At 45.9% G+C, this 12,940-nt stretch overlaps 1 protein-coding gene across 2 annotated transcripts in view; it reads left to right on the top strand.

Moving 5' to 3' along the window:
* LOC126473196 (collagen alpha-1(XVIII) chain-like) overlaps positions 1-12,940 on the top strand; it is a 646,928-nt gene that overhangs the window by 495,086 nt on the left and 138,902 nt on the right. For both annotated transcript variants that reach the window (XM_050100092.1, XM_050100091.1), the window contains exons 8-9: positions 3,584-3,665; positions 10,506-10,555. In XM_050100092.1, coding sequence (XP_049956049.1) covers positions 3,584-3,665; positions 10,506-10,555 — 132 coding nt within the window. The remainder of the gene's footprint in view (positions 1-3,583; positions 3,666-10,505; positions 10,556-12,940) is intronic.

Below are 12,940 nucleotides of genomic sequence, written 5' to 3'. Positions count from 1 at the left end.
TCTTGCAAACGTCCCCATCTATTGAGTCAGGGGTCGAGACGTGGCTGCACGATCCGTTAAGGCCGTGCAGATAAGATGCCTGTCATCTCGACTGCTAGTGATGCAAGGCCGTTGGGATCCAGAACGGCGTTCCGTATTACCGTATTACCCTCCTGAACCCACCGAGTTCTGCTAACAGTCATTGGTTCTCGTCCAACGCGAGCAGCAATGTCGCGATACGATAAACCGCAATCGCGATAGGCTACAATCCGACCTTTATCAAAGTCGGAAACCTGATGGTACGCATTTCTCCTCCTTACACGAGGCATCACAACAACGTTTCACCAGGCAACGCTGGTCAACTGCTGTTTGTGTATGAGAAATCGGTTGGAAACTTTCCTCATGTCAGCACGTTGTAGGTGTCGCCACCGGCGCCAACCTTGTGTGAATGATCTGAAAAGCTAGTCATTTGCATATCACAGCATCCTCTTCCTGTCGGTTAAATTTCGCGACTGTAGCACGTCATCTTCGTGGTGTAGCAATTTTAATGGCCAGTAGTGTATGTACACTGACAACTACCATTAGTCGACGACCTGCCAAATGACCGAATAACTACCTCTTGCAGTGCGGGCTGCTGCGAGACGTTCAGGAAGGGAGCCAGTGAGCTTGTGGAAGGTACCCACGAGGATGGGGAGCCAGGTCGATTCCAGTGCCGTGGCCAACTGCCCTAGATTTCTCGCCTGAGGATCATTGCAGCGAAAGGCCCGATCGAGGTGGTCCCACAGATTCTCGACTGGGTTTAAATCCGTGAGTTTGGTGGCCAGGACAGTACGGTAACCCATCATGGTGCTCTTCGAACCACACATGTACATCGCGAGCTGTGTGACACGTTGCAAACTGCGTGTGAGGGTGGACGTGGTCTCCAAGGACAGATACATACCTGCTTGTTGTGCCTTCCAGAATATCGAGATCACCCGGTAAATGCCACCAAAATATTCCCCAGACCATAACGCTCCCTCCACCTGCCCGGTCCCTTCCGAAGATTGTTGCAGGGCCCTGTAAGTCCGATGGAGCATAAAAGGTCATTCGTCTGAAAATGGCGCCTGTCGCCAGTCATCGGAAGTCCAGTAGCGACAGTGGCGTGCAAATTCCAGTCGTCTTCGCAGATTAACTGCAGTCAGCATGAGGGCATGAACCAGGTGCCTACTGCGGGGACCATATGCAGCAACGTTCGCTGAACGGTCGTTGAGGAGACACTGTTGGTAGCCCCTTTAGTTTATGCGGGCTGTCAGTTGCTCAACAGTGCACTACAGTTGCCTCGATGCCGGTTTTGGATATCGCCATTTTGTCATGCACGGTATACTTTAACCATGGCGGCACGGAAACAGTTTACAAACTTAGCCATTTCTGAAATGCTTTCATTCTTTCCCTGAAAGCCAATGACCATACCGTTTAGAACGCCAGATAAATCGCTGTTTGCACATTAGAACAATGACTGGTGCCTACTGAGTCGGCAAATGATGGTTGAAGTGATCACTGTAGCAAATATCTACTGATACCAGTATTACTAAAAAATGGTTCAAATGGCTCTGAGCACTATGGGACTTAACATCTGAGGTCATCAGTCCCCTAGGACTTAGAACTACACTACTGGCCATTAAAATTGCTACACCAAGAAGAAATGCAGATGATAAACGGTTATTCATTGGACAGATATATTATACTAGAACTGACATGTGATTACATTTTCACGTAATATGCGTGCATACATCCTGATACATCAGTACCCAGAACAACCACATCTGGCCGTAATGACGGCCTTGATACGCCTGGGCATTGAGTCAAACAGAGCTTGGATGGCGTGTACAGGTACAGCTGCCCATACAGCTTCAACACGATAGCACAGTTCACCAAGAGTAGAGACTGGCGTATTGTGACGAGCTAGTTGCTCGGCCACCATTGACCAGACGTTTTCAATTGGTGAGAGATATGGAGAATGTGCTGGCCAGGGCAGCAGTCGAACATTTTCTGTATCCACAAAGGCCCGTACAGGACCTGCAACATGCGGTGATACGACAGTATGGCGATGACGAATACACGCTTCCAATCTGCGTTCACCGCAATGTCGCCAAACACGGATGCAACGATCATGATGCTGTCAAAGAGAACCTGGATTCATCCGAAAAAATGACGTTTTGCCATTCGTGCACCCAGGTTCGTCGTTGAGTACACCATCGCAGGCGTTCCTGTCTGTGATGCAGCGTCAAGGGTAACCGCAGCCATGGCCTCCGAGCTGATAGTCCATGCTGCTGCAAACGTCGTCGAACTGTACGTGCAGATGGTTGTTGCCTTGCAAACGTCCCCATCTGTTGACTCAGGGATCGAGAAGTGGCTACACGATCAGTTACAGCCATGGGGATAAGATGCCTGTCATCTCGACTGCTAGTGATACGAGGCCGTTGGGATCCAGCACGGCGTTCCATATTACCCTCCTGAACCCACCGATTCCCATATTCTGATAAGTCATTGGATCTCGACCAACGCTAGCAGCGATGTCGCGATACGATAAACCGCAATCGCGATAGGCTACAATCCGACCTTTATCAAAGTCGGAAACGTGACGGTAAGCATTTCTCCTCCTTACACGAGGCATCACAACAACGTTTAACCAGGCAACGCCGGTCAGCTGCTGTTTGTACATGAGAAATCGGTTGGAAACTTTCCTCGCGTCAGCAGGTTGTAGGTGTCGCCACCGGCGCCTACCTTGTGTGAATGCTCTGAAAAGATAATCATTTGCATATCATCGCAACTTCTTCCTCTCGGTTAAATTTCGCGTCTGTAGCACATCTTCGTGGTGTAGAAATTTTAATGGCCAGTAGTGTTCTTAAACCCAGCTAACGTAAGAACATCACACACATCCATGCCCGAGGCAGGATTCGAACCTGCGACCGTAGCGGTCGCGCGGTCCCAGACTGAAGCGCCGAGAGCCGCTCGGCCACAGCGGCCGGCACCAGTACTGCTGTTCCCTGTTTTGATCACAACCGAGGTTGATTCTTCATTCACGTCGGTCAGGGGCTTGAAGATGACGTAGTAAAACGCTGGAACTGGTTGCCAAATAAAATAAGGTTGGAAATTTGACGACTGGAAGGTTTTAATTTGACATTTTTAATCGAACAGCAGAGTCCCACAACCATCTCTAAAAAAGATGGACATACAGAGAAATGACTGCATTGTTTTCCGCGTCCCCCGTCACATTTTATACATCCTCCATTATCAGTGATAGCCTGCGAGTGCTTATTGCAGTTTGATGCCGAACGCAGGAGGTAGTCGCATTAATGTGGCTAGACTGTTATATACAGTTGGAAGCACTCATACAGCTCTCCACTGGCGCTGTACACACACTTTGTGGCGATGCATTTTAATTCGCTTGGTCCAGACCAGCACTTCATAAGAATGAAATGATGTTAACTACAGGACACACTATACATACGATTCTATCTCAGCTGCCAACAACATAAATGTTCCACAAGCCTCTGGTGGCTATCTACACTACTTAGCGATCTGCGTACTAGCAGTGACTGACGATTATTTCGTTTTGCTTCAGGAGGGCGACGACTGGGACAATGACGAGGCCAGTACAGGCGGCCCGCCGTTCATCACGCCGCCTCCCCCGCCGGCAATACTGGGTGAGTACTCCAGCCTGGCGAGACTGAATATGGGGCTCCATTTTAAACGTGCAGCAATTGCACACCGTGGTATTCCCTCCCTCAGAAGAGGTTACCGTTTACAGCATATGCCAAGGGCATGACAGCCATGCACAATGCAATTCCAGCCAGACCAGTGTGTACCAGCGGCTTAGCGCATACACTACACAGGCCAGCCCAGTTGGCATGTCGAGCCGTGGAATTGTGCACAATCTTGAGGACCAGCCCGGCCTCCTTCAGGCACCTTGCCATCCCCCCACTACCCCAGCCCACCGAGTTGCAACCTAAGCTTTTACTCGCCAGGCCAGCATGCCGCCTACGTTGCACGCGATTCCGCATCCGTCAGCGAAGTCTAGGACACTGGCTGACAAAAAAACGTGAAGCATCCAGATGGGGAGGAGGAAATGAAATGAAACTTCACAGGTTGAGAGAGTTGTTATTTGTTTCTGCTGTGGTCTTCAGTCCGAAGACTGGTTCGATGCAGATCTAGATGCTAGTCTACCCTGTACAAGCCTCTTCATTCTTCTGTAGCACATTTCAAAAGCTTCTACTCCCCTTTAACAGCCATGTTTCACTTCCATACATGGCTACACTCCATACAATTACTTTCTGAAAAGACTTCCTAGTACTTAAATCTGCATTCGTTGTTAGCAAATTTCTGTTTTTCAGAAATACAATTCTTTCCATTGCCAGTCTACGTTTTATATCCTCTCTACTTCGTCCATCATCAGTTACTCTACTGCTCAGCCGCTAGGGATTAGCCGAGCGGTGAACGGCGCTGCAGTCATGGACTGTGTGGCTGATCCCGGCGAAGGTTCGAGTCCTCCCTCGGGCATGGGTGTGTGTGTTTGTCCTTAGGATAGTTTAGGTTAAGTAGTGTGTAAGCTTAGGGACTGATGACCTTAGCAGTTAAGTCCCATAAGATTTCACATACATTTGAACATTTTTTCTACTGCTCAAATAACAAAACTCATCTACTACTTTAAATGCCTCGTTTCCTAATATAAGTCCTTCAACATCGCCTAATTTGAATCGACTACATTCCATTATCCTTATTTTGCTTATATCCTCCTTTCAAGACAATGTCCATCACGTTTAACAGCTCTTCCAAGTCCTTAAAGTGTCATCAACAAATTGCAAAGTTTTTATCTCTTCTCCCTGAACTTTAATTCCTACTCTAAACTTTTCTTTTATTTGCTTTACTGCTTGCTCATGGTACAAGCTGAACAACATCGGGGATAGGCTACAACCCTGCCTCACTCCCTCGTCAACCACCGTTTCCCTTTCACGCCCCTCGACATTCATAACAGCCGTCTGGTTACTGTACAAGTTGTACATAGCCTTTCGCTTCCTATACTTTACCACTGCTACCTTCAGAATTTCAAAGAGATTTTTCCACCCAACTTTGTCAAAAGCTTTCTCTAAGTCTATAAATGCTATAAACCTATATTTTCCATTCCTTAATCTATCTTCTAATAGAAGTCGTCGGGTCAGTATTGGCTCGTGTGTTCCTACATTTCTCCGGTATCCAAACTGGTCTTCCCCGAGATCGGCTTCCACCAGTTTTTCCATTCTTCCATGAAGAATTCGTCTTAGTATTTTGCAGTCATGGCTTACTAAGCTTATAGTTCGGTAACTTCGCAACAGCACCTGCTTTCTTTGTGATTGGAATAATTAAATTCTTCTTGAAGTCTTAAAGTATTTCGACTGTCTCATACATCTTGCACACCTTGAAGAGATATGTCATGTTATTTCGGTGACTACAAAATCGAGTCACCTTTACAAACATCTTGGTAGTATGAGCTCACTTATGACGTGGCCCCCATAAAACCTTTCCTCAAGCAAGCATGCCCACAATTGTTGTAACTGGTCCTTGATATTCCGGTTACGACACGGGAACAAAGTTGAGCAAGTTGGACGCACACATTGGTTGAGGACGGATCTGGGGATATTGCTGGCAACGCAACTACCTCAAAGTAGCGCATATAGTTCGTAGAGGTGCATCCCGTGTGTGAACAATCATTGCCCTGTTGAGAGATGACGTCACGATGCTGTCGCATGAGATGTAACACACGAAGACGCAGAATGTCAGTGACGTATCCCTGTAGCACAAATTTAATGTTACTATTATTATTATCCTTGCACCTGAAAGCACAACACGTTAATTACCATGGGCTATCTGTCATACACTACTGGCCATTAAAATTGCTACACCAAGAAGATATGCAGATGATAAACGGGTATTCATTGGACAAATATATTACACTACAACTGACATGTGATTACATTTTCACGCAGTCCTGTGAAATCAGTACCCAGAATAACCACCTCTGGCCGTAATAACGGCCTTGATACGCCTGGGCATTGAGTCAAACAGAGCTTGGATGGCGTGTACATGTACAGCCGCCCATGCAGCTTCAACACGATGCCACAGTTCATCAAGAGTAGTGACTGGCGTATTGTGACGAGCCAGTTGCTCGACCACCATTGACCAGACGTTTTCAATTGGTGAGAAATCTGGAGAATGTGCTGGCCACTGTTCAAAGTGCCGTCAATGTGAACAAGAGGTGACCGAGACGTGTAACCATTGGCAGCCCATACCATCACGCCGGGTGATACGCCAGTACGGCGATGACGAATACACGCTTCCAATGTGCGTTCACCGCGATGTCGCCAAACACGGATGCCACCATCATGATGCTGTAAACAGAACCTGGATTCGTCCATTCGTGCACCCATGTTCATCGTTGAGTACACCATCGCAGGCGCTCCTGTCTGTGATGCAGCGGCAAGGGTAACCGCATCCATGGTCTCCGACCTGATAGTCTATGCTGCTGCAAACGTCGTCGAACTGTTCGTGCAGATTGTTATTGTCTTGCAAACGTCCCCATCTGTTGACTCAGCCATGCGGATAAGATGCCTGTCATCTCGACTGCTAGTGATACGAGGCCGTTGGGATCCAGCACGGCGTTCATTATTACCCTCCTGAACCCACCGACTCCATATTCTGCTAACAGTCATTGGATCTCGACCAACGCGAGCAGCAATTTCGCGATACTATAAACCGCAGTCACGATAGGCTACAATCCGACCTTTATCAAAGTCATAAACGTGATGGTACGCATTTCTCCTCCTTACACGAGGCATCACAACAACATTTCACCACGCAACGCTGGTCAACTGCTGTTTGTGTATGAGAAATCGGTTAAAAACTTTCCTCATGTCAGCACGTTGTAGGTGTCACCACCGGCGCCAACCTTGTGTGAATGCTCTGAAAAGCTAATCATTAGCATATCACAACATCTTCTTCCTGTCGGTTAAATTTCGCGTCTGTAGCACGTCATCGTCGTGGTGTAGCAATTTTAATGGCCAGTAGTGTATATCTGTACAGAGTGGTTACAATTAAGCTTTCGCTATTTGAGCCAGTGTCGACAGGAACTATTTACAGTATGGGTTACCCAACGTTACAGGAATTATGTGAAGCTGTGCGGTACAGAATTTACCGGTAGTAGTGTTAGCGTCGTGACTTGCCGTTAGGCGACGTTACTGGCACGGTGACGCAGGGCTAAAACACAATCATCAGTGTGCGTTATACACTGACGGGAAAAAACTGCCACACCAAGAAAGAGCTGTGCGACATTATCGAAAGTTGGTAGGCGTGCTTCTACATCTGAGAGATAATGTCTGTTCAAATTTCGCGCCAGTGGAGGCCAATCAGCTGCTGATAATGCCTGCACACGCTGTACATGGTACGGAAACAACTGGTTCTCCCGTAGCACTCTCCATACAGTGACGTGGTCAATGTTACCTTGTACAGCAGCAACTTCTCTGACGCTGACATTAGGGTTATCGTCAACTGCACGAAGTATTGCCTCGTCCATTGCAAGTGTCCTCGTCATTCTAGGTCTTCCCCAGTCGCGAGTCATAGGCTAGAATGTTCTGTGCTCCCTAAGACGCCGATCAATTGCTTCGAACGTCTTCCTGTCGGGACACCTTCGTTCTGGAAATCTGTCTCGATACAAACGTGCCGCGCCACGGCTATTACCCCGTGCTGTTGATGCTACGTACTGATGTACTTGATGCTAGTACTGTAGAGCAATGAGTCGCATGTCAACACAAGCACCGAAGTCAACATTACCTTCCTTCAATTGGGCCAACTGGTGGTGAATCGAGGAAGTACAGTACATACTGACGAAACTAAAATGAGCTCTAACATGGAAATTAAGCGTTTCCGGACACATGTCCACATAACATCTTTTCTTTATTTGTGTGTGAGGAATGTTTCCTGAAAGTTTGGCCGTACCTTTTTGTAACACCCTGTAATTCGTAGGAAATTTATGCTCTTTATTTTCATAAATAGTTAACTTTGCCGAAAATTGTCATTTCTGAATTGTAATCGTAAAACTCAAAGAAGTCCCACTCGACTTGTTTTTTATTCATTTTAGACCGGTTTCTGAAATTGTGGTGGGATTTTGAAAATTCGTATTCATTAGCACTCTCGAAAACATAAAAAGCTTGTCAAAAACTTCTGCAAAACAGTCCACGAAGAATCGCCAGTTGACTGGACGAGCGTTAAAGCCAAGGGCACCGTCTGTGCCTAACTGCAGCAGCTGCTGCGGACACCGCCAGAGACAGTGCCGTGTGAGGCTCTGTGTCGCCCTATACAAAGCTTTAGTAGGCTCCAATAGGCAACGCCTCTGGCAAGGACTACGGAATAAGCACCGTCTAGTCACGCCAGTGTTGTGTCTACCTTGACTGACGTTCATCCTCTAGTTTACCACACGTTTCGGGCTCTGCTCATCAGACCTCGGATTTCTGACTGATTACACTACGGACAGTTTGATGTGCTCTGGCGTTTGATCTCTGGCTGTGGGCACAGTCTCTGATGTGGTTTTGTATACACACTGTCCGTCCAAAAAGTTCCGTGACTGGTTTTATTCCTGGCATATAAGCGATGTCAGCACAGCATCTACGATGGCAGCTTGAACTAATAACTGCAAACTACAGATGTTCATTCGACCAGTTAGCAGGCAGTGTTAATCTGTGGACGTGCGACCGTAGTGTGCCAGTATTGTGTCACGAATCGCAATGGAGCAACGAACTGATCATTTCTTAGTCACGTGTTCGAGACACTCATCAGAATGTTTTCAAGAATGTAAAAATGTGTGCAAAGTTTGTGTCCTACGCCTGGCTCCCGAACATAAGCAACAAGGCGTAGGCACCTGTTGCGTCTTTATTGAAATGAAAAACGCGGACAGTCCTTTTCTGAAAAGAGTTACTGGACTTGATGTTACAATACGAACCTACCACTAAACGATAAAAATGCAGAATGGTTCTCTGATGTTCACCAAGTTCGAAGAATGTGCGACTGTGTTTTGCGAGTTGAACAATATCTCAGAGAAGAAGTTTTTCCTGACAGTTTCACATGGTTATATTAACGTTCTGTGCGTTGTTGTCAGGCGGAGTGAGACATTATACACACATCAAAAAATGTTTTGTATCACTCCGGTACTGAGAACTCCTGAAGACAGACGTTGGCTGTGGATATTCTGTCACAGACAACAGTCCGTATGATTGTTCAGAGATGTCACTAAACTCGCCCGAAGTTGTAAACAACCATGCATGAACAGCGCCTATTAGACGGAGGGGGTCAGACAGCCGATCAGTTACACTCATTTCACCAGGAAGAAGGTACACTGCTCGCGTTGTCTGTAGTTCAACCACGCATAGACGGTCAATACCGCGGTTCGATCGCGTCCGCATTGTTACTTTGTGCTAGGAAGGGCTCTCAACAAGGGGAGTGTACAGGCGTCTCGGAGTAAACCAAAGCGATGTTGTTCGGACATGGAGGAGATACAAAGAGACTGGAACTGTCGACTGCATGCCTCGCACAGGCCGACCTAAGGGCTACTGCTGCACTGGATGACCCCTACCTACGTATTATGGCTCGGAGGAACCTGTGAGTAATAGGTGCATGATGCGCAACTTCACTCCAGACGTCCATGGCGAAGTCCATCTTTGCAACCACGACACCATGCAGCGCGGTGCAGAGGGGCCCAACAACATGCCGAATAGACCGCTCAGGATTGGCATCACGTTCTCTTCACCCATGAGTGTCACATATGCCTTCAACCAGACGATCGTCGGATTTCCTTCAGAATAACGACATCGCTCGACTAGAATGGCCAGCATGTTCTCCGGACATGAACCCTATGGAACATGCGTGGGATAGATAGAAAAGGGCTGTTTATGGACGACGTGACCCACCAACCACTCTGAGGGCTCTACGTCGAATCGCCGTTGAGGAGTGGGACAATCTGGACCAACAGTGCGTTGATGAACTTGTGGATAGTATGCCACGACGAATACAGGTATGTATCAACGCAAGAGGACGTGCTACTGGGCATTAGAAGTACCGGTGTGTACAGCAATCTGGACCATTACCTCTGAAGGTCTCGCGGCATGGTGAAACAACATGCAATGTGTGGTTTTCATGATCAATAAAAAGTTTATATTGATCTCTGTTCCAGTTTTCTGTACAGGTTCCGGAACTCCCGGAACCGAAGTGATGTAAAACTAATTTTGATGTGTGTATTTACAGACGGAAATTCGTTTTTTTTTTTTTTTTTCAGCTGAATAACTGAAAGTGTTGTAGAAATATGTATCTGTCTACTTAGTTTCTAACTTACCAGAAACTCCTTTACAGCTATGACTGTTAAATGTACCTGTCCAACGTTTCCATTATTTAATGAAAAAATTGTATCAAACTTATTCTTGAGTTTAGAAAAAAACTCAATTTCAGTCAATCGGTTTATGTTTCAGAGATTCCGATTCCGGGACCGCCAGGAGAAAAAGGCGATGCTGGCCCTCCGGTGAGTACATCAAAGCTTACAGAAGAATGAAATTTTCATCGAAAGTGCAGTCGCCCTGTTTTTTGGTGTATCATCGAAGGTGGTCTTCCCAGCTTTGCTGTGTCGTACATAATCGAGGAATATATTTTCATAGTTTTTATTCATTACAGTTCCAACTGCTAGAAAGACTGTTTTTAGAAAGCATAGGAAAAGAAATAATTAACTTTTGGGTTTATAAGACGACCTCCTGGTGTGCTACATTACGACGAGATTGCCTCTCTCCATTCCAAGAAGTTAACGACGTATTTATTTCATTTACTGATAGTTTTAGGAAGCGGATAATGATATGTTCGATTAACAATAGTGGTTGTTACACTGATCAAAGATCAAAACACTGCTGATTTGGTTTTTGAACCGTAGGGGCATTGTGCATAAAATGACAAGGCCTCATCTCAAACAGCCAGTTCCGTCACGGAATTTTTGACCTCAAAAGGCACTCCTGTTGTTCCAAAGCCTCCTGTTCAACTGATTTGGGTCCTTGTGACTTTTCTTTTCCAGAAATTGAAAACTGTCTTAAAAGAAAGTCATTTTGGGGCTCTGGAGGAAATTCAAAAGAATGTGACCGACATACTTAAAGGTCCTAAAAGCTGAAGGCTTTCAGCGCTTCTACCAACACTGCGAACAATGATTCTGCCGGTGTGTAGCTCTCGAAGGGAACTACTTTGAATGGGACAATATTGTTGTTTGAAAAAAATAAAAACTTTGTTAGATAAAAAATCAGCTCTATTACCTTTCTCATATATTTCTTGTCTGCCAGCAAGAGACGTCGACGTGGAAACAGAAGCTATCGTTTTAGGAGGTGCCCATAGCCAGATCGTGAGTGAAGTTGCCCTATTTTCTGGTATATCACCGAGGACTTTCTGAAATGTCTATAAAGCATGATGGAATGAATCGCGTAACACGGCGTAAGAATAGTGGTCGCAGAAAGATTCTAACCGACTTGGAACGGCATTTGGTTTCAGTTCCTGCGCTGATTGCTGCTGTCATTAAACGAATGCAGGTTAATGTCAACCAATTTTTGGGCCAACATTGCAGAGGTAACTACATAATATGGACATTTGGGGTTGGTTTTCTCGCAAAAGGCCATTGCTCACAACGGCGCTTAAAGCTACCGATCTTCAGGACGCCAAACAACATAGAAACTGGACAGTAGGTGATTGGAGACGTATAGTGTGGTGCGACGAGCTGCAGTTTGGCCCTCATCAAATGACCCAAGGCGTCGAGTCCTTCGACGGTCTAATGAGGCATACAACCTGAAGTGCGACGAGGGAGTGGTTCAGTCCGGGGCTGGTTCCGTGATGTTTCAGGGATACATTTCATACATTCAGGTTAGCGTGAACATGAACTACAATGAATTAATTTCCCTTATTTCACGTCTATGGTCACAAACGTTTTTGTCATCACACTACCGGTTTCGGTCTCTGATGACCATCTTCAGATCTGTTTTATAAAAACACGTCCTAATATATTGGAAGCTGTAGTGGCATCGTCAAATGTTAAACACAAAATCAGCCTCAGTATCTTCAAATACCAGGTGATCAAAAATTCAGTATAAATCTGAAAACTGAATAAATCACGGAATAATGTAGATAGAGAGGTACAAATTGACGCGCATGCTTGGAATGACATGGGGTTTTATTAGAACCGAAAAAATACAAACGTTCAAAAATTGTCCGACAGATGGCGCTTTATCTGATCATAACAGCAATAATTAGCATAACAAAGTAAGACAAAGCAAAGATGATGTTCTTTACAGGAAATGCTCAATATGTCCACCATCATTCCTCAACAATAGCTGCAGTCGAGGAATAATGTTGTGAACAGCACTGTAAAGCATGTCCGGAGTTATGGTGAGGCATTGGCGTCGGATGTTGTCTTTCAGCACCCCTAGAGATGTCGGTCGATCACGATACACTTGCGACTTCAGGTAACCCCAAAGTCAATAATCGCACGGACTGAGGTCTGGAGACCTGGGAGGCCAAGCATGACGAAAGTGGCGGCTGATCACACGATCACCACCAAACGACGCGCGCTAGAGATCTTTCACGCGTCTAGCAATACGGGGTGCTTTTTTGGTTCTAATAAAACCCCATGTCATTCCAAGCATGTGTGTCAATTTTTACCTCTCTATCTACATTATTCCGTGGTTTATTAAGTTTTCAAATTTATACTGACTTTTTGATCACCCGGTATATATACGAGGGTTGGAACTTTAAAAGTGGCAACTATTTATTTACAGCTCGTAAAAAATAGATAAGTGTTTCAAAGTTTTACTGACCTTCATAGTAGTCACCAGCATTGTGTATAACCCGTTGCCAGCAATGTGGAAGTCGAAGGATACTCTTA

Source organism: Schistocerca serialis, chromosome 4 (genome assembly GCF_023864345.2).
Source record: "Schistocerca serialis cubense isolate TAMUIC-IGC-003099 chromosome 4, iqSchSeri2.2, whole genome shotgun sequence".
In the NCBI taxonomy this organism is placed as follows: Eukaryota; Metazoa; Arthropoda; class Insecta; order Orthoptera; family Acrididae; genus Schistocerca; species Schistocerca serialis.
This window is presented reverse-complemented; position numbering and strand designations above follow the sequence as displayed.